The sequence below is a fragment of the Melanerpes formicivorus genome, unplaced genomic scaffold (assembly GCF_026170545.1).
Source record: "Melanerpes formicivorus ecotype bairdi unplaced genomic scaffold, bMelFor1.0.p_v2 SCAF_205, whole genome shotgun sequence".
Lineage (NCBI taxonomy): Eukaryota > Metazoa > Chordata > Aves > Piciformes > Picidae > Melanerpes > Melanerpes formicivorus.
The window spans coordinates 341,596-363,790 of record NW_027142557.1 but is presented as its reverse complement, the minus strand read 5'-3'; the positions used below and the strand labels follow the sequence as shown (position 1 = coordinate 363,790).

The 22,195-nt window shown below is 47.6% G+C and overlaps 1 protein-coding gene across 4 annotated transcripts in view; it reads right to left on the bottom strand.

Annotated features, from left to right (window-relative positions):
* RPS6KC1 (ribosomal protein S6 kinase C1) overlaps nucleotides 1-22,195 on the bottom strand; it is a 140,058-nt gene that overhangs the window by 83,783 nt on the left and 34,080 nt on the right. For 3 of the 4 annotated variants that reach the window (XM_068169595.1, XM_068169598.1, XM_068169597.1), the window contains 2 exons: nucleotides 20,806-20,865; nucleotides 18,808-19,170 (listed from right to left, as the gene is read on the bottom strand). In XM_068169595.1, the coding sequence (XP_068025696.1) occupies nucleotides 18,808-19,170; nucleotides 20,806-20,865 (423 nt within the window). The remainder of the gene's footprint in view (nucleotides 1-18,807; nucleotides 19,171-20,805; nucleotides 20,866-22,195) is intronic. The other variant, XM_068169596.1, reaches the window with a different exon arrangement.

Genomic DNA, 22,195 nt, shown 5'->3' with positions numbered 1-22,195 from the left:
AGGTTGTAGCCAGGTGGGGTCTGGTCTCCTCTCCCAGGCAAGCAGCACCAGAACAAGAGGACACAGTCTCAAAGTGTGGCAGGGGAGGTTTAGTATCACAGTATCAGTCACGGTTGGAAGGGACCACAAGGATCATCTAGTTCCAACCCCCCTGCCATGGGCAAGGACACCCCACACTAGATCAGGCTGCCCAGAGCCTCATCCAGCCAGGGCTTGAACACCTCCAACCACCTCCCTGGACAACCTATTCCAGGGCTTCACCACTCTCATGGGGAAGGACTTCCTCCTCACCTCCAGCCTCAATCTCCCCACCTCCAGCTTCATTCCATTCCCCCTAGTCCTATCACTAACAGAGATCCTGAGCAGTCCCTCCCCAGCCTTCCTGTAGCCCCCTTCAGATACTGGAAGGCCACAATTAGGTCACCTTGGAGCATTCTCTTCTCCAGACTGATGTTAGACTGGATGTTAGGAAGAAGTTCTATACAGAGAGAGTGATTGCCCATTGGACTGGGCTGCCTGGGGAGGTGGTGCAGTCGCCATCACTGGAGATTAGAACTTTGCCTTGAGTGTTCCTTTCACATAGCTGAATCTGGCTCTATGAATAGAATAGAATAGAACAGAATAGAATAGGACAGGACCAGACCAGGTTGGAAGAGACCTTCAAGATCATTGTGTCCAGCCTATCATCTAACACCACCTAAACAACTAATCCATGGCACCAAGCACCCTAACAAGTCTCCTCCTAAACACCTCCAGTGACGGCGACTCCACCACACCCCTGGGCAGCACATCATTGGAGGAGTTGGAGCCACCATTACTGGAGGTGTTTAAGAGGAGACTGGATGGGGTGCTTGGTGCCATGGTTTAGTTGATCAGATGGTGTTGGATGATAGGTTGGACTTGATGATCTCGAAGGTCACTTCCAACCTGGTTTATTCTATTCTATTCTGTCTGAGACTTCCCTGCTTGTTTCCCCATATTCCACTGACTTGAACGAAAAATACAAAGCAGCAGCAATTCCACAGAGTAGGGAAACAGCAGTAAGATCTGAGAAACCAGCAATATTTCTGTTTATCTTCTATTCAGAAGTCTTCTACTCACACCACAAAGCACCACACAAGAGTAGATATTTCTGAGCTACATAAGTTTTGGAGTGTTAAATGTTCAGCTCACTTAACTGCTCATTCAGGCATCAAATCTTCTGTAATTCTACCACACAAGAAAATTACTTCTGTTGAGAAATTCACAGCACAAAGAGCTATTAAAAGGGAGTTACAGCAACTAAACTCCAATCTAAAAAACCTGGGCAGTAAGGACCACAAGGAATAAAATAAATCTGTCCTTTTCTCCCAAATAACCTGAAGTACTACCAACACAACACACCTCAGATGCATAAAAGTTGTCAGCCTGGCTCTGGTCCTTCTCCACAGACTCAGGATGAAGATATCTGTGGAAGATGTGCATCTTACTGACGGGTAACAAAGACAGCTGTAGGTATCATTTGCTGCTAACACATATATAGCACAGTCAGTAAATAGAATAAGAATAAACCAGGTTGGAAGAGACCTTCAAGATCATCGCATCCAACCCATCAACCAATCCAACACCACCTAAACAACTAAACCATGGCACCAAGCACCCCATCAAGTCTCCTCCTGAACACCTCCAGTGATGGTGACTCCACCACCTCCCCTGGCAGCCCATTCCAATGGGCAATCACTCTCTCTGTATAGAACTTCTTCCTAACATCCAACCTAAACCTCCCCTGGTGCAGCCTGAGACTGTGTCCTCTTGTTCTGGTACTGGCTGTCTGGGAGAAGAGACCAACCTCTGCCTGGCTACAGCCTCCCTTCAGGTAGTTGTAGAGAGCAATAAGATCACCCCTGAGTCTCCTCTTCTCCAGGCTAAGCAGCCCCAGTTCCCTCAGCCCCTCCTCACAGGGCTGTGCTCCAAACCCCTCCCCAGCTTCGTTGTCCTTCTCTGGACTCGTTCCAGCAACTCAACATCTTTCCTAAACTGAGGGGCCCAGAACTGGACACAGGACTCAAGGTGTGGCCTAACCAGTGCAGTGTACAGGGGCACAATGACCTCCCTGCTCCTGCTGACCACACTGTTCCTGATGCAGGCCAGGATGCCATTGGCCCTCTTGGCTGCCTGTGCACACTGCAGGCTCATGTTCAGCCTACTATCAACCAGTACCCCCAGGTCCCTTTCTGCCTGGCTGCTCTCCAGCCACTCTGACCCCAGCCTGTAGCACTGCATGGGGTTGTTGTGGCCAATGTGTAGAACCCAGCACTTGGATGTGTTCAATCTCCTGCCCTTGGACTCTGCCCATCTGTCCAGCCTGTCAAGATCCCTCTGCAGAGCCTCTCTACCCTCCAGCAGATCAACTCCTGCCCCCAGCTGGGTATTGTCTGCAAATTTACTGCTGATGGACTCAATGCCCTCATCCAGATCATCAATAAAGACGTTAAAGTGCACAGTAGAGAGCACCAGCACAGTCAGTAAATGACAGCCTATAGCACCCACCTAGCAATTCAAAACATCTCTTGCTCCCTTTGTGTCTGGCCACCTTCAAATCATGCCCTACCAGGCATTAAAGGGACTCCTCAGGAAGAGCCAATCTGTCAGGATTACCTTGGTGCATTCCCTACCTAACCAGCTGCTTGACCGGGCTGTGGATATTTCCACAGCAAAGGTAAGGGTAAAAAGTTAGCATTAGCTGCCCCAATCCTCTGTAACCTCCATATTCTGAATCTTCCTGCTTTTCTTTCAGACTTGCTAAAAATACATGTGGGCTACTTTTATTTAAAGAAGCTATCAGAAGAGACGTGCTTCAGGATGTAATGTGCTCATGTAGAACAAGCTACAAGGAACTTGTGGGAGACTGCCTTGTGCTAACCCCAAACTCCACGTTCTTAACAATTTAAACAGTAAAACTTTCTCTAAATAGTGAAATCTTCAATGAGACATTTATAATTGCCAAATCTAACAGCTATAATACCATTTTTTATTTTTACAAGTTTCTTTATCTTCTTCACAGTCTTCCTGCACATATCACCCAGCTGGATCGCTGGATCTTTCAAAGAATTGCTCTCTATAAAAATGCAAGGGAGTAAGCCTTAAAAGATTTATTTCTTCTCACAATGAAAAGAGGTTTAGCAGCACCTTCCTTATTAGTGGGTAGCCCAGCTGTTATTTTTGCCTAATTGGTTCAAGAGGACCTCTGTTCTTCTTAGGGCAAACACTTCTTACATCATGTGAAGCGGACTCCTTTGTCCACATTAGCCAAACAAAAGCTCAGGCACGCCGTAAGTGACAATGCAATTCATAATCCAGCACAGGTTTGTGACCACTTTGGACAGAGTTTTATAGCCCCCCCAAAAAAAAATCTATTGCAGGAAAGGTGAAGAGCTTCTGATTTTGGAACAAGTCTCCACCAACTTTCACAGGAGAGTGGGTAATCTTTAATTGTCAATTACTTAAGTGAAACCTGGCAGGTGCTGGGGTAGATGGACACTTCAGCATCAAGGGAAGATGCTAGAGATTTTCACAGCAGGTAGCAGCTTGGCATTGTGAAATAAGCCTGCCAGCCCATCATCTCTAGTATACTACATACTATATCACATTAAAATGAAGAGTTCTTTGGAGAGGGTGGCCAAATTCTGCAGCTGAAAAAGACCTGTAAATATGGAAAAAATAAGATCAAAGCCAGACCAACTATGGTAAAAGAGTTCTAAGTGATCGTTTTGTCCACCCTTTTTGCTTCATATTGAGAGTCAACAATCTATTAATGTGCACCACGTTTATCAGAACCATTCCTTCTTGCTTTTTGAAGCTTCAGGACAACACTGTACTCTAAAAACCAAGGGGAAAAAAGCCACATAAAGGTTAAACCTTGGATGCTGAAGCACAAATGCATGGCAGGGTGAACACCCAAGAATTCTTCTTCCAACTTTCTAGGGTACTCATAACTATTATATACATACTATGGTTCTCCACATAGTATGAGATCTTGGGTGACAGGTTGGACTAGATGATATTTGAGGTCTTTTTCAACCTTATTGATTCTATGTTTCATACATCACAGTATCACTAAGGTTGGAAGAGACCTCAAAGATCAAGTCCAACCTGTTACCACAGACCTCATGACTAGACCATGGCACCAAGTGCCACATCCAATCCCCTTCAATGCAGGTCGCCTGAGGTACTCAGAGATCTGCACTTCCTGTGAAGTTACAAACTCTGCACCTTGTATAAAAGCTGAAAAATTGTAATATGTACCAAGGTTACATAGAAGATTACACAGAAGAATGGCATGGGTGAATTGTGACAGATCACAAGCCGTGTGAGGAGAGGCTGAGGGAGCTGGGGTTGCTTAACCTGGAGAGGAGGAGACTCAGGGGTGACCTTATTGCTGTCTACAACTACCTGAAGGGAAGTTCTAGACAGGCAGATGTTGGTCTCTTCTCCCAGGCAGCCAGTACCAGAACAAGAGGACACAGTCTCAGGCTGCACCAGGGGAGGTTTAGGCTGGAGGTTAGGAGGAAGTTCTACACAGAGAGAGTGATTGCCCATTGGAATGGGCTCCCTGGGAAGGTGGTGGAGTCACCATTATTGGAGGTGTTCAGGAGGAGACTTGATGGGGTGCTTGGTGCCATGGTTTAGTTGATTAGGTGGTGTTGGATTAGTTGATAAGTTGGACACAATGATCTGGAAGGTGTCTTCCAACCTGGTTTATTCTATTCTACTATATTCTATTCTATCTGCTTAAATGTATGTGATTGTTTAAACAGTCCTTGATTGACCAGTAAAGGAGTCAGTAACAGTCAAGACCATAAGAAACATAACTTTTACAGAAACACTAATCAACCAACATCTGCTTATAGAGAAACTCTACTGTGACTACCCAGAAAAAAGAAAGTGGTCACAGAGCACCCACCACTTCAGGGAAGAAATGGCAATGCCAACGGCATCCTGGCCTGCATCAGGAACAGTGTGGCCAGCAGGAGCAGGGAGGTCATTCTGCCCCTGTACACTGCACTGGTTAGGCCACACCTTGAGTCCTGTGTCCAGTTCTGGGCCCCTTAATTTAAGAAGGACTTTGAGACATTTGAGCGTGTCCAGAGAAGGGCAACAAGGCTGGGGAGGGGTCTGAAGCACAGCCCTGTGAGGAGAGGATGAGGGAGCTGGGGTTGCTTAGCCTGGAGAGGAGGAGGTTCAGGGGAGACCTTATTGCTGTCTACAAGTACCTGAAGGAAGGTTGTAGCCAAGCGGGGGTTGGTCTTTTCTCCCAGGCAACCAGCACCAGAACAAAAGGACAGAGTCTCAAGCTGCACCAGGGGAAGTTTAGGCTCGAGGTGAGTAGAAAGTCCTTCCCAGAAAGAGTAATTGGCCATTGGAATGTGCTGCCCAGGGAGGTGTTGGAGTCACCATCCCTGGAGGTGGTCAAGAGGGGACTGGATGTGGCACTTGGTGCCATGGCTTAGTAATTATGAGGTCTTGGCTGACAGGTTGGACTTGATGATCTTTGAGGTCTTTTCCAACCTTATTGATTCTATAACTTCTCATCCATCTGCTAAAACTTGTAGCCTTCAACTTCAATGTATTTTACCAATGTAAGACTTCAAAATTTGAGAAATATTTTTGAAGACTTCCCTATAAAACAACCTAAGAATAAGAGGAGGGAGGAAAAACCCCAACCCTATGAGCACTGCAAGACAAAAGCTGAAGCAGAGGCCCTAGCACAGATGAGGAAACAAAATGGTCACAGCAACAGCAGATTCCGCAACACAAGCGGCACAGGAAGAGGAAGAGAGTCGGAGCAAGGAAAGAGGTTATACAGGCCACCACCACAGAGAAGCAGATCTTCCAAGTTCTCTGCCCCCTTCCATCTTTACTAAAAGGACAGGTCCAAATTAGAATTACAATTAGAACAGAATTAACCAGGCTGGAAAAGACCCTCCAGATCATCAAGTCCAACCTATCGCCCAACACCATCTAATCAACTAAACCATGGCACCAAGTGCCACATCCAGGCTCTTCTTAAACACCTCCAGGGATGGTGACTCCACCACCTCCCTGGGCAACACATTCCAATGGCAAATCTCTCTTTCTGTGAAGAATTTCTTCCTAACATCCAGCCTAAACCTCCTCTGGCGCAGATTGAGACTGTGTCCTCTTGTTCTGGTGCTGGTTGCCAGCGAGAAGAGACTAACCCCAAATATTCCTTGTTTCAGACCAAAAGGGACACAGACATAGACACCTATCCCTTCAAGAAAGATAAAGTTGCTGCAGTTTGAGGCACAAAGTATTCCAGAAAAATAAAGCAAGGGTGGGGCTGGGAGGGGGAGGTGGGAAGAGAAAGAAGAAAAGACTAATTAAAAACTAATTACAAGATACATTTAATCCTCGTGGTCAAATAGTACTCATGTCTGTGTCAGATATCATTTGTATGTGCTTTTCTGTATTACTATGGGAAATTGTATCTTTCCATCAGCAGCCACTAAAATGTCTAAAACAGAAGAGCCAGTGTCAGGCCCTGTAGAGATCAAACCTACACTAGCCCTTCTAGGCAGCTCTGAAGCTATAGAGGATATTTTAAGATACCAGAAGGGAAAAAGAGGGAAAGAGAACAGGAAAAGAGAACAGGAGGATGTTAAAAGAAAAAAGCTGTACATGCAAGAATTGCTGCAAGGGGGAAAACAAGAGCCCTGGTTACCATACAGCATCATGCCCTCAAACATATCTGTGCAGTAGTTCTATTCCAGCTAGCGATTTCCCTCAACTCACCTACACCGCCTGAGGCATTTCATTCTGCACCCAGAGACTTCAGTTTTCCCACCCAAGGACAGAAGCAGCCCTGTAACCTAGATCAGTCTGTTCTGTCTACACTGTATGCCAGAAGAAGTGTGGCAACCCTACTAGGCCTTCTGGTGGGAGGTAGAAACCCCACATAGCAACACTCAAAAAATGCACTTCACTGCAGGTAAGTGCTGGCTAACAACAGCTGAGATGAAAGGCTGTGCAGACAGGAAGAGAGGTCTGTCAAAAAGGCTGAGCACGAGCAGCAACCTGGAAAGAAGCTGCTATGAAGACAGACTCAAAAATCTTGGAAAGGTCAGATCAACACCAAGAAGTGGGAAGAAAGGATAGATTTTTTTAAGGCCCACTTCACCTTATTTATTCATTAACAGCCACATGCTAAGCAAACATATTCTGTCTGCAACACATCCTAACACTGACTTACAGGTATTGCCACAATGCATGGATTGTAAGGCTTTAATCTGTGCAGCAGGTACTAAACTTCAGATCTTATCAACCTCCTGGTGCAGAAAAGTCTTGCAGTTTAAGTAGAACTTTGCCTTGAGTGTTACTTTCACATAGCTGAATCTGGCTCTATATAGAGGATGGGGGAAGAGGATGGGGGAAGAGGATGGGGGAAGAGGATGGGGGAAGAGGATGGGGGAAGAGGATGGGGGAAGAGGATGGGGGAAGAGGATGGGGGAAGAGGATGGGGGAAGAGGATGGGGGAAGAGGATGGGGGAAGAGGATGGGGGAAGAGGATGGGGGAAGAGGATGGGGGAAGAGGATGGGGGAAGAGGATGGGGGAAGAGGATGGGGGAAGAGGATGGGGGAAGAGGATGGGGGAAGAGGATGGGGGAAGAGGATGGGGGAAGAGGATGGGGGAAGAGGATGGGGGAAGAGGATGGGGGAAGAGGATGGGGGAAGAGGATGGGGGAAGAGGATGGGGGAAGAGGATGGGGGAAGAGGATGGGGGAAGAGGATGGGGGAAGAGGATGGGGGAAGAGGATGGGGGAAGAGGATGGGGGAAGAGGATGGGGGAAGAGGATGGGGGAAGAGGATGGGGGAAGAGGATGGGGGAAGAGGATGGGGGAAGAGGATGGGGGAAGAGGATGGGGGAAGAGGATGGGGGAAGAGGATGGGGGAAGAGGATGGGGGAAGAGGATGGGGGAAGAGGATGGGGGAAGAGGATGGGGGAAGAGGATGGGGGAAGAGGATGGGGGAAGAGGATGGGGGAAGAGGATGGGGGAAGAGGATGGGGGAAGAGGATGGGGGAAGAGGATGGGGGAAGAGGATGGGGGAAGAGGATGGGGGAAGAGGATGGGGGAAGAGGATGGGGGAAGAGGATGGGGGAAGAGGATGGGGGAAGAGGATGGGGGAAGAGGATGGGGGAAGAGGATGGGGGAAGAGGATGGGGGAAGAGGATGGGGGAAGAGGATGGGGGAAGAGGATGGGGGAAGAGGATGGGGGAAGAGGATGGGGGAAGAGGATGGGGGAAGAGGATGGGGGAAGAGGATGGGGGAAGAGGATGGGGGAAGAGGATGGGGGAAGAGGATGGGGGAAGAGGATGGGGGAAGAGGATGGGGGAAGAGGATGGGGGAAGAGGATGGGGGAAGAGGATGGGGGAAGAGGATGGGGGAGGAACAGAACAGGTTGGAAGAGACTTTCAAGATCATTGTGTCCAACCCATCAACCAATCCAACCCACCTAAACAACTAAACCAGCTTCACCATATTTTACTGGCAGATGCTGTATTTTACTGCTTTGCCATGATGAAGTGTCTAAACCCAGTACTTCTGCATATGGAATGACATCACTCAGGGCAATCCATCCAGCATCTACTGCACAGTGATGGATCCTATAGCGCTAATCTACTCAGAAGCTCTATATGATCTGCAACAGGCTTAAAAGTCAGCACGTTTCAGTTATGAAGAGCTCACAGCCCATATCACCATGGGTTTCAGCATCACTGGCAGCACAGTGGGATTAGATTATTTACTTTTAAGCAGCCCACAGTATTTCTGAGATCCCTTCTTAATCTAGCTGCTTGTCAACAACAAGCCCTTTCACAAACATCTAACCCTCTAGAGCAGCACTTGTGATTTCAAGGTGGTATAAAAAACTAGGGGAGAGAGAGTACTTTGAGTGGTTGCTTAGAAAGACCAACCCAAAACAGTCCTAGAACATCTTCACAGTCCAATAGCAGGAAACAGAGAGTTTTTGGCTCCTTTGGAAGAAAGGAGGCTCAGAGGAGACCTTCTTGCTGTCTACAACTCCCTGAAGGGAGGTTGTAGCCAGGTAGGGGGTTGGTCTCTTCTCCCAGGCAGCCAGCACCAGAACAAGAGGACACAGTCTCAAGCTGCACCAGGGGAGGTTTAGGCTGGAGGTTAGGAAGAAGTTCTTCACTGAAAGAGTGATTACCCATTGGAATGTGCTGCCCAGGGAGGTGGTGGAGTCACCATCACTGGAGGTGTTTAAGAAGAGACTGGATGAGGCACTTGGTGCCATGGTTTAATTGATTAGATGGTGTTGGGTGATAGGTTGGACTTCATGATCTCAAAGGTGTTTTCCTACCTTCTCCTCCAGCCCTATGAGGAGAGGCTGAGGGAGCTGGGGTTGTTTAGCCTGGAGAAGAGGAGGCTCAGGGGAGACCTCATTGCCCTGTACAACTACCTGAAAGTTGGTTGTAGCCAGGAAGGGGTTGGTCTCTTCTCCCAGGCAACCAGCACCAGAACAAGAGGACACAGTCTCAAGCTGTGCCAGGGGAAGTTTAGGCTGGAGGTGAGGAGAAAGTTCTTCACTGAGAGAGTTGTTAGCCATTGGAATGTGCTGCCCCAGGGAGGTGGTGGAGTCACCATCCCTGGAGGTGTTCAAGAGGGGATTGGATGTGGCACTTGGTGCCATGGTCTAGTCATGAGGTCCGTGGTGACAGGTTGGACTCGATGATCTTTGAGGTCTCTTCCAACCTTGGTGATACTGTGATTCTGTGAGGACTATTCAGAAGATTTCAGTGAAAGGAGTTTAAAACAGCCACTGTGTTGCAACATAAATTGTCTTCACAAGTGCCATTCAAAACACAAAAAATGGTGCTTTTCACTCTGCAAGCCAGAAAGGAGGCAGTGGAACAACCCTGGCTGTTGCCTTTTTCCTAAGGTACTGTCTTCTTGGCACTCCGTCATGCACGCTCCTGTTTGCATCCCTGGCTCCATCACAACTTCAAATCATAGCCCATCATAATCCCAGCAATTAGGCACAAGTTGGTTGGTTTTCAGTATTTCCACAAATATCATCTAGTTGTCCAAAGTATTCCCAGCATTTCATTGTATATGCATTGCTGGGTCAAAAGTCAAAGGCGTTTTAGCAAGGTTCCAGTCATTTGTGTAATTTTTCCTTCCTCCCAGCTCTGTTTATTGGACAAACACTCAAACAGCAGAGAGCAGAGCAAAACTGACATTCACAGCCTGCTTTCAAAGACACCAGCAGGCTTATCTAGAAGTTGTGGGTACTAAACAAAGCACAGAGCCCTGGAAAACAGCTTGTGGGTGCCGTGACTTTAAGAAGCGGCGCGCTTCGTGCCACAAGGTGCAGGCTGCTGAGGCAAAGCACTCCCCTAAAACAAATAAATATTCATTGTGCCCAGCCACAGCTGCTACACATGGGAAAATAAACACCCCAAACCTGACAGAGTAAATGGATCATGTCCCTTCAAGATGTTAACGTGTAACATGGAGCCTGGTGTGTAACAGACCAGCAATGAACATATTTGTTTTCTAATCTGCATGGAACAGATCCTGTACTTTTCTACATGAATTAGGCTCACCACATTTGTCAAGCCTTCCTGTTTCATCATGTACTTGAAGTTACTGAAACCCAGCAACAAGCAATGGTGCTAACTGTGTTTATCACACAGCTCTGACTGCTCAGATCTAGAAGGGATATGCCTTGAGAAGAGTTTTGAGTTTGCAAAAGTGGAGCAGTTCATACAAACAGGCTCCCTCCCTTATTACATAAAAAGCCCTCCATGATTTCACCATTCTGATACACTTTTTCCTAATATAAACTCTGTCCTGTGCCCAAGTCAGGGAAAGCACTGCTTCACATGAAACACAGTGAACTTCCAGCCTAGAAGTTGGTGGCTTGTTATTGATAAGTGCATTTTTTCCTTCACTGGGCCTGAAGCATTGACCTCCCAGTGCTCTGATAGGAATAGAATAGTAGAATAGAATAGAATAGAATAGAATAGAATAGAATAGAATAGAATAGAATAGAATAGAATAGAATAGAATAGAATAGAATAGAATAGAATAGAATAGAATAGAATAGAATAGAATAGAATAGAATCACAGTATCAGTCAGGGTTGGAAGGGACCACAAGGATCAGCTAGTTCCAACCCCCCTGCCATGGGCAGGGACACCCCACACTACATCAGCCTGGCCACAGCCTCATCCAGCCTGGGCTTAAACACCTCCAGGGACAGGGCCTCGACCATCTCCCTGGACAACCCATTCCAGGGCTTCACCACTCTCATGGTGAAGAACTTCCTCCTCACATCCAGCCTGAATCTTTCCACCTCCAGCTTCATTCCAGAATAGTACAGAATAGTATAGAATAGTATAGTATAGTACAGAATAGAATAGAATAGACCAGGTTGGAAAAGACCTTTGAGATCATCGAGTCCAACCTATCACCCAACACCAGCTAATCAACTAAACCATGGTATCACGCACCTCTTCCAGGCTCCTCCTAAACACTTCCAGTGATGGTGACTCCACCACCTCCCTGGGCAGCACATTCCAATGGCCAATAACTCTTTCTGGGAAGAACTTCCTCCTAACATCCAGCCTAAGCCTCCTCTGGCACAGCTTGAGACTGTGTCCTCTTGTTCTGGTGCTGCTTGCCCAGGAGAGGAGACCAACCCCCAACTGTCTACAACCTCCCTTCAGGTAGTTGTAGAGAGCAATAAGGTCTCCCATGAGCCTCCTCTTCTCCAGGCTAAGCAACCCCAGCTCCCTCAGCCTCTCCTCATAGTGCTTGTGCTCCAAACCCCTCACCAACAAACCATGATTGTGAGCCAAAGTTTCTGTCAGTTACCATACTCAGTATGCTTAAACCTTCCGGAATTTAAATCTTCTTTAATCTGCTGGAGAATTGTTTAACCATCCTATACAACTGCTACAGACCTGCCTTCCAAAAGCTCCTAAATCCTGCACACAGCAACACCCAGAAAACACAAGGGGGGCAACAAAATCAGTACATGTTCAGCAGAAAAAGGAAATTATGGCAGCTATTCCCTCTCACTCCATGGAAGAAAGCTCTGGATTAAGTGAAATAGGAAGGTACAGGTAGTCCACTGGCCATCCAAAGGCTCTACTGCCAGTTCAAGTATTCATTATCCTTCCCACTGCCTAAGAGATTTAAGATAAAATGCATGTGCAGAGCACAAACAGACCCAAGATCTATAAAGAGCAGATGCCCAGAACCTAAGGTACACACCAGCCTTTTGGAGCACAGTTGGCAGTCACTGCCCAAGTGACACACTCCTAGGCCTTCTGGCAGGACTTTCAATAGGGTATTAGAAGACTTAGTACTAAAACTCTGCAAGAGACTAGCAAAGGAAAATACACATGCACCTTGCACAGCATAATTAACACCACTATGCACACAGAGATGAAAGTCAGGATGGACGTTTCTTTGCTCTAAGTATATGCAACACCTGCCTCATCCAGTATTAGTGCCATCAGGTCAGAGCTGAAAAGTCCTCAGAAGTGCAACAGATGCTTTGCCTGCCTTTATGGAAGCCAGTGACTTCAAATTAATGACAGGAGTCTACAAACTCGCAGTAATAAGCTTATTCATGAACAGTTTTGATGAGGCAGCCTTAAAGCAGTAAGAAGATCTTATACCAAGCCTAAAGGAGTGGCTGGCAATAGAGACACCCTTATCTTCCAGATACAAGTCAGAGGCATCACCTTTCCCAGGTAATTTTGAGAGGAGTTTCAAACAGAGGCTAGCCGATGGTTCTGCTTCCCCCCCAGCACACTGCTCACACATCCCGAGTACAATTTTCAGCTGTCAATTTCTATTTCCTTGGCGCCACCCCGTGGCAAAACCGTGTATTACCATCGCACACGCAAAAGCCTCGTCCAGGCGGTTCTCGGGGTCACAGCGTCTGCAACGGCTGTGCACGGAAAGGCAATGCCACTTTCTATGCGTGCAAGCATATGTGAACACCGTGCTTCACTTCCGTGCTTTAGATAAAATAGGCTGAGAATAATCCATGGCAGAAAATGGAGCAGCGAGGTCATTGTGCCCCTGTACTCAGCACTGGTCAGGCCACACCTGGAGTCCTGTGTCCAGTTCTGGGCCCCTCAGTTCAGGAAAGATGTTGAGATGCTGGAAGGTGTCCAGAGAAGGGCAACAAAGCTGGGGAGGGGTTTGGAGCACAGCCCTGTGAGGAGAGGCTGAGGGAGCTGGGGTTGCTTACCTTGGAGAAGAGGAGGCTCAGGGGAGGCCTTCTTGCTTTCTATAACTATCTGAAGGGAGGTTGTAGCCAGGTGGGGGTTGGTCTCTTCTCCCAGGCACCCAGCACCAGAACAAGAGGACACAGTCTCAAGCTCTGCCAGGGGAGGTTTAGGTTGGATGTTAGGAAGAAGTTCCTCCCAGAAAGAGTGATTGGCCATTGGAATGTGCTGCCCAGGGAGATGGTGGAGTCACCATCCCTGGAGGTGTTTAGGAAGAGCCTGGATGAGGCACTTGGTGCCATGGCTTAGTTGATTAGACGGTGTTGGATGATAGATTGGACTTGATGATCTGAAAGGTCTTTTCCAACCTGGTTAATCCTATTCTATTCTAAAACCAGAGCCATTTTGTAACAATGGCACCACCCTTACCTTTGAAAGAAGCAGGTTGTTCTGCATGTGAAACCAGAGGTTATTTGAATAGCTGAAGTGATTAGGGGCACTTTTTCATTGCAATATACAGCAAATATTGACATATCAATGATAAATAGCCACATTTGCAATGTAGTATTAAAAGTTTGATACAGATGGGGGTTTGTTGGGTTTTTGGGGGGGTTTGGTGTTTTTTTAACTCTCCTCATAGACCATGAGAAGGCAAATATATTTAGGAAGCATTTGAATCAGCCCTGTCATTATAAAGTGAATATCAGAGTCTCACTGTCACCTTGCAGAAGGTCTGAAAAGAGGAGCAAATGCAATGAGCTAGATCTACCCAAAGCCAGTGTAAGAGCACAGCAGGCCTTGAATATTCATTTGCTTTCCATCTTCAGAGCCATTCAGGGCAAAAAGAGAAAAGATAAAGAAGAGCTGACCACTAGGAACTAGCCTGTGTATATTTATGTTCCCAAGGAGTAAGATGCCAGCCAAAGCAACTCATTCCCGTTATTCCCCCTCCTGTGCTATACAGATGTAATGCTAAGGACTGCAAAGAAGTTGCTGGTGGTAGCTCTATTCCTCCACCAGGAAAGCTTCCACTCAGAGGTACCATCGCTATAAATTTATTAGTAACCTCCACTGTACTGAGTGGCATCAGGGAAACATGGCAGAATACCACACTGTTTTCACAGTATCACTAAGGTTGGAAAAGACCTCAAAGATCATCAAGTCTAACCTGTCACCACAGACCTCATGACTAGACCATGGCACCAAGTGCCACATCCAATCCCCTCTTGAACACCTCCAGCGATGGGGACTCCACCACCTCCCTGGGCAGCACATTCCAATGGCCAATCTCTCTTTCTGGGAAGAACTTTCTCCTCACCTCAAGCCTAAACCTCCCCTGGTGCAGCTTGAGACTGTGTCCTCTTGTTCTGGTGCTGGTTGCTAGAGAGAAGAGACCAAGCCTCTCCAGGCTACAACCACCCTTCAGGTAGTTGTAGACAGCTAGGTCTCCCCTGAGCCTCCTCTACTCCAAGGTAACCAACCCCAGCTCCCTCAGCCTCTCCTCACAGGGCTGTGCTTGAGGCCTCTCCCCAGCCTCGATGCCCTTCTCTGGACACATTCAAGTGTCTTCTGAAATTGAGGGGCCCAGAACTGGACACAGGACACACATTTGCAGGGATACACATTTGTCTGCATCCTTTTAGCTGGAAAAGGAGAAGCTCCACTGTACTGAGTGGCATCAGGGAAACAGGGCAGGATACCACAGTGTTTTATAAGACTCCTTGAATATTTTTCCTAGCCTGAAAAGCATGGATACCAGTGGCAGGAGAAAAGGAAGAGCAGTCACCTGAGGTAGCAGGATGAGTAGCTAGTTAACAGCTAAGTAGAAAAGTCCCTGGAGGAAATACCAGCAAACATAAGTAAGGCTTCAACCCACTCCAGTGTAACAAGTGAACGAGTCACCTACAACACACACAAGTAAAGCCTTTCACAACTTCAAGGTAAACATATTACCATAAAGATTACCATGGACTCAAAGCCAATGTGTTCAACCCCTGACACAACTCAAGTATACATGCATAGCTACCAACAGCTCAACTGATGTGCTCAGGCCTTAAGCAGTTTGAAATAGTTTCAAAAAGAGAGAGCTTTTTGTATCATAGTTTCAGTCAGGGTTGGAAGGGACCACAAGGATCATCTAGTTCCAACCCCCCTGCCATGGGCAGGGACACCCCACACTACATCAGCCTGGCCAGAGCCTCACCCAGCCTGGGCTTAAACACCTCCAGGGACGGGGCCTCGACCACCTCCCTGCACAACCCATTCCAGGGCTTCACCACTCTCATGGGGAAGAACTTCCTCCTCACCTCCAGCCTGAATCTCCCCACCTCCAGCTTCATTCATTTTTAAAGCTGAAACTTGAAATTCCAGTTTAAAACTGCATCATAGCAGCCTTGCCTCATGGTAAAAAGGGAGAAGCAGGTATGACAAAACAGGATGTTCTTCAAAAGACCACACCTGAATGGCACACAGGTCTAGGAAGGGGTGTATTAGCAAAGAAGGAACAGCCAGGCTCTCCAATAGAAAAACTGCCAGCACATTCAACACCAGGAATGAGAAGTCTTTTGACAACATAGGCAAGGAAAGACAGGATGCTATTGAAAAGCCACAAACAAGCAGCACAGCTGTAATCCTACTGACCACTGGAGCTTGGAAAGAAAGGGGTGGATTTACTCATGGCAAAAAGTGTAAGACATTTCAAGCAAAGGCTATGCAGTATCCTGGCCCACACCTCTAGCTTTCATCAGCAACCTCTCCACTGTTCTTTTCCAGGCTCTGTTAGAGCAGCTCAGCAGGTAACTTTCATTCCTGGAACTGTTCAGAGGGTGTGGAGCCCTGCTGTGCATCACACTGAGTTCCAGCACAGGCTTCTGATTACGTGTGCTGTGGTACACTAGCATTTATCCCGAGCAGCACAACGTATCCATGCTGTGTATCATCAAACAAAGCCACAATTTTAATCTTACTCATTTGATCTGGGTGGGACAGCAGCATAATACACAAAACCCTGAATTTACTTCAGGAAAGAAAAAAAAAACCACCTTTTCCTGTGCTTTATAGTTTTAAGCCACTGTTGGACAAAAAGCAAACACATGAGGTTATCACTCTAGATTCTCAAGGGCTAGAGATGGAAGGGGGGAAAATTGCTTCCTGACTGACAAGGTGTGTGAGAGACTAAAAGTTTGTCTCTCTTGGTGTGACTCAACAAAGATAAAATCACTTGCTGCTTGCCCAGAGAATAGCTGATGTGTGTTGGGCAGAGCCACTGGAACGACTCTTGGAAGGTGCAAAGATAACATTGCTCACTGGGCCACAGCTGGCCTGACAGCAATGGACCCAGGCCACCTTCGGGAATATGCATGAGACAAGATAATCTCCACCCATCAAGTACCCTGGGAAGGGTGATACAATGGATTCACCACCTGTTTTTCTGATGTGTAATGAGTGTGGGGGCTTGTCTGGATGGAGACGGAGGACCCCCCCACCCCCCATCTAGACCTCTGCCCAAACACACAGGAATGCACAGAAAATAATTCCTGGGGAATGATAGCTGGACATTTACCTAAGGATGATTGTCTGGCCCTGGAATTCCTGAGGGACAATACTTGGATACTTAATAAACTTTAGAATAAACCAAACCAGGTTGGAAGAGACCTTCAAGATCATAGTGTCCAACCTATCAACCAATCCAACCCACCTAAACAACTAAACCATGGCACCAAGCACCCCATCAAGTCTCCTCCTGAACACCTCCAGTGATGGTGACTCCACCACCTCCCCAGGCAGCCCATTCCAATGGGCAATCACTCTTTCTGTATAGAACTTCTTCCTAACATCCAACCTGAACCTCCCCTGGTGCAGCCTGAGACTGTGTCCTCTTGTTCTGGTGCTGGCTGCCTGGGAGAAGAGACCAACAGCCTCCTGGCTACAACCTCCCTTCAGGTAGTTGTAGAGAGTGATAAGGTCACCCCTGAGCATCCTCTTCTCCAGGCTAAGCAACCCCAGCTCCCTCAGCCTCTCCTCACAGGGCTGTGTTCCAAACCCCTCACCAACTTCGTTGCCCTTCTCTGGACTCGTTCCAGCAAGTCAACCTCCTTCCTAAACTGAGGGGCCCAGAACATACCTAAGGACTAAAAACTGTATAAAAGACTTGAGCAACTACTGGCTTGTCGGGAGAAAAACGGGGAAGAAAAATGTGGGGGACTGTGTCCCTCGGACTGAATGATTAAAGGAAGAAAAATGCAGGAGAAAAACGGAGATGAAGGAAAACATAGGAGATGGACCATGCCGCTGAGAAGGGAAAGCCCAGGACAGTGCTGATCCGGAGAAAAGAGGCCGTGGAGCTGCCCAGAGGACCACAGCTCTCCTCCAGCCAAAGCCTCAGCACCCTTTCTCTACAGACCCAGGCTGCCCAGAGGACCACATCACTTCTCCAGCCAGAGCTTCAGCACCATTCCTGTACCAACCCAACATCTCCCCAGAGGACCACAGCTCTTCTCCAGCCAAAGCCTCAGCACCGTTTCTCTACAGACCCAACATCTCCTGCAGCACCTTTCCTCCACAGACTCAAACTGTCTTGGGGGGGTGAGGGGTGTGGTAATATGATTCCTTTCCTCTTCTCTCTCTCTTCTCTCTCTCCCTCTCTATTTTCCCCCTCTCCCCTTCTTATTTCCCCTTAATTTATGTAATGAATAGTCTAGCTGTTGATATCTTGGCCTCGTTTGTGCCTCTAATTTCACACCACGGGAATATTCTTAAAGAACTGAGTCTCTTTCCCTCTCCGGACTGAGACAAGGTACAAGGAGACTTCACAGAAACTTGCATGTAGTTACATCTGGGCAGTTAGCAACAGCTTTTGCAGACACATAGTCATAGTATCACAGTATCAGAGTTGGAAGGGACCACAGGATCATCTAGTTCCAACCCCCCTGATATTAATATATTAATACACCAAAGTGTTTTGAAAAGAAGATAAACAAACAAACTCCTGTTCTCTCTCAGCAGTGCAGGGATATACCTTTGTCTGCATCCTTTAGCTAGAAAAGGAGAACAATTCAGTGGAAGAAGCAAGAAGCTGAGAGCCAAGAAGAGTTCTAATCCTGTGGTGATTGGGAAGTTCACCTGAGCCTGCCTCTCCCCATGCGTAAAATGGGGATAATTAATCCTCACTTAACCATGTAAATTAAATAATGCTTCAACAGTGCTGCAAGTGCCACATATTAATTAATGACTAAGTAATAAAAAGGAAAGAGGCAAAAGTGAAGCACTTTGCTACTTACCTGCGAGTCTAAGGTTGTGCTGCAATTTTAAAAGAGGAGCTATTTGGCACTTGGAAGACGAGACCTCAAATTATCACTCAGTCTTAAAGACTTCTCCCTCTCATACCAACAGCAGCTGTCAAGCACGTGAAAGCCAGTCACAGCTCACTCTGCATTTCATGTCACCTCTTTGCAATCCAGTGAGCTTGTGTTCACTAAGGAAACACCATAAACAAGTACACATCCCCACAGGTAAGGCAAAACAGAATGGGAAGCTCCATACCTTGAACACCTTCCAGAAGCAGATCAACTCCCTTTCCATAAAAGCTGAGGGCAGCCTCATAATCTTCTTCCTCTTCCTTCTTTAAGGCCAGCTTGATCAACTCGCCTGCCTTCTCCAAATAATCTTGTTTGCCAGTCTTGAGTTTTAAGCTTCCAGTAAACAAACTATGGCTCTCCCTCTCTCCCTCAGGTTTGATCCACTCTTGCTCAGGTGCCAGTGCGCTCGGTACCGCAGGTTCAGAAGTAAGGCAAAGACCAACAGCTTTACTGGGAGAACTTTGGTTGGATGCCATTCCATCATCTAACTCAGCAAGAGAGTCTACATCAACTGTCAGAGAGATCAGGTCACTGTCACTGGAGAAGCCTGAAAGCAGAGTCAGAAAGGCATTTTTTACTCTAGATTTCTCACGTACCTTGGGAATCTCCAAAATTCTTGACCCCTTCCCAAAGATTTTAACTTCCTTCTCACTTCCACAGCATTTTGAGACTCTGTGCACAGAAATTCCCTGCATGCAAAGCTGTCATACAAAGTATTTTTTGGTACCTATAGAAACATATTTTTTAACATCAGCTACAAACTCTGCAGAGCCACTGGCCTTCATTTTAACCCTGGGGATGAAGATACCAACCCAGTTTAAACTTTCAAGGTCTGTTCATCTTTAGGCTCCAGGAAATTATAAAGCTAACCCTTTCTGTATGAGGGCTATTAGAAAAGTCAACCAGCAGGAGCCAAATTACTGTTGCAAGAAATACCAACACACAGTTTAAAATCAGTAACATGAAGTGTCCCCAAAGCAGTACACAAGGGGTTTGAATTAACTCAGTCAGAACAGAATAAACCAGGTTGGAAGAGACCTTCAAGGTCATCACATCCAACCTATCAACCAATCCAACCCACCTAAACAACTAAACCATGGCACCAAGCACCCTATCAAGTCTCCTCCTGAACACTTCCAGTGATGGTGACTCCACCACCTCCTTGGGCAGCCCATTCCAATGGGCAATCACTCTCGCTGTATAGAACTTCTTCCTAACATCCAACCTAAACCTCCCCTGGCGCAGCCTGAGACTGTGTCCTCTTTTTCTTACTGGCTGCCTGGGAGAAGAGACCAACCCCCTCCTGGCTACAACCTCCCTACAGGGAGTTGTAGAGAGCAATAAGGTCACCCCTGAGTCTCCTCCTCTCCAGGCTAAGCAGTCCCAGCTCCCTCAGCCTCTCCTCACAGGGCTGTGTTCCAAACACCTCACCAACTTTGTTGCCCTTCTCTGGACAACTTCCAGCAAGTCAACCTCCTTCCTAAACTGAGAGGCCCAGAACTGGACACAGGACTCAAGGTGTGGCCTAACCAGTGCTGAGTACAGGGGCAGAATGACCTCCCTGCTCCTGCTGGCCACACTGTTCCTGATCCAGGCCAGGATGCCATTGGCCCTCTTGGCCACCTGGGCACACTGCAGGCTCATGTGAACCAGTACCCCCAGGCCCCTCTCTGCCTGGCTGCTCTCCAGCCACTCTGACCCCAGCCTGTAGCACTGCATGGGGTTGCTGTGGCCAATGTGCAGAACCTGGCACTTGGATGTGTTCAATCTCCTGCCCTTGGATTCTGCCCATCTGTCCAGCCTGTCGAGGTCCCTCTGCAGCTTATGAATCATGCAGCACTCTAACTCACATATACCATGTACAGCCTCCTTTAACTGCTAAAACATGGTAAAATGAATTAATGAATTACCTTGCACTTCTTTCACTGAAATTTCAGCTAGCACAGTTAATTTTACATTTGCCATAATCCAGAAGTATGTTTACTTACTGCAAGCCAGCCCTCACTAACTGTACCACAGTCAACTTAGCAGAACCATTTGGAAATAAATGGCAAGGATATTTCACACATGCACCACTTTCATTCTGTCAGGATTTTCATCCACCAAAAGCACTGACTCACAATGAGGGGTTTCTAATAATTAAAATTCCACAAGTGTGATGGAAGCAACTTCTGAATCTCACCTCCGCATTCCGACTGGCTCGTAAGCGTCACATCATCAAGCCCACTTAAATCCTTTCGAACTGAAAAGGACAAGAATGACAGAAATGTTTTTGATATCCTTTTATACAAGATTAGATGTTCACTTGCCATGAAAAAAGGAAGTGCATGACCCCTACTACAGGTAAGAGTACATAATATGAAACTGCTCTTAACCGGCTATCAAAAAACATCGATTTATCATAGTATCAGTCAGGGTTGGAAGGGACCACAAGGATCATCTAGTTCCAGCCCCCCTGCCATGGGCAGGGACACCCCACACTACATCAGCCTGGCCACAGCCTCAGCCAGCCTGGGCTTAAACACCTCCAGGGACAGGGCCTCAACCACCTCCCTGGACAACCCATTCCAGGGCTTCACCACTCTCATAGGGAAAAACATCCTCCTCACATCCAGCCCGAATCTCCCCACCTCCAGCTTCATTCCATTCCCCCTAGTCCTATCACTCCCTGAGATCATGAGAAGTCCTTCCCCAGCCTTCCTGTAGGCCTCCTTCAGATACTGGAAGGCCACAATGAGGTCACCTCAGAGCCTTCTCTTCTCCAGACTGAACAGCCCCAACTCCTTCAGTCTGTCCTCACAGGAAAGGTGCTCCAGCCCTCTGATCATCCTCCTGGCCCTTCTCTGGACACCTTCCAGCACCTCCAGAGCCCTCTTGGAATAGGGGCTCCAGAACTGGAGGCAGTACTCCAGGTGGGGTCTCAGCAGAGCTGAGCAGAGGGGGAGAATCACCTCCCTTGCCCTGCTGGCCACACTTCTCCTGATGCAGCCCAGGATCTGATTGGCTTTCTGGGCTGCAAGTGCACACTGAGAGCTCTTGTTGAGCTTCTCCTCCCCCAGCACCCCCAAGTCTCTCTCCTCAGGGCTGCTTTCCAGCCAGTCCCTGCCCAGCCTGGATTTGTGCCTGGGATTGCCTCGACCCAGCTGCAGGACCCTGCCCTTGGTCTTGTTGAACCTCATGAGGTTGGCTTGTGCCCACCTCTCCAGCCTGTCCAGGTCCCTCTGGATGGCCTCCCTTCCCTCCAGCTGTCTGCTGCACCACACAGCTTGGTGTCATCAGCAAACTTGCTGAGGGTGCACTCAATGCCACTGTCCATGGCACCCACAAAGATGTTGAACAAGCCTGGTCCCAGGACTGATCCCTGAGGGACTCTGCTTGTCCCTGGCCTCCACTGGGACATGGAGCCATTGACAGCCACTCTTTGGGTGTGGCCATCAAGCCAGTTCCTTATCCATCTAGTGGTCACCCATCCAACCCATGTGTCACCAGTTTGGAGACCAGGATGTGGTACGGGACAGTGTCGAAGGCTTTGCTCAGCTCCAGGTAGACAACAGCAGTTGCTCGCCCCTGAC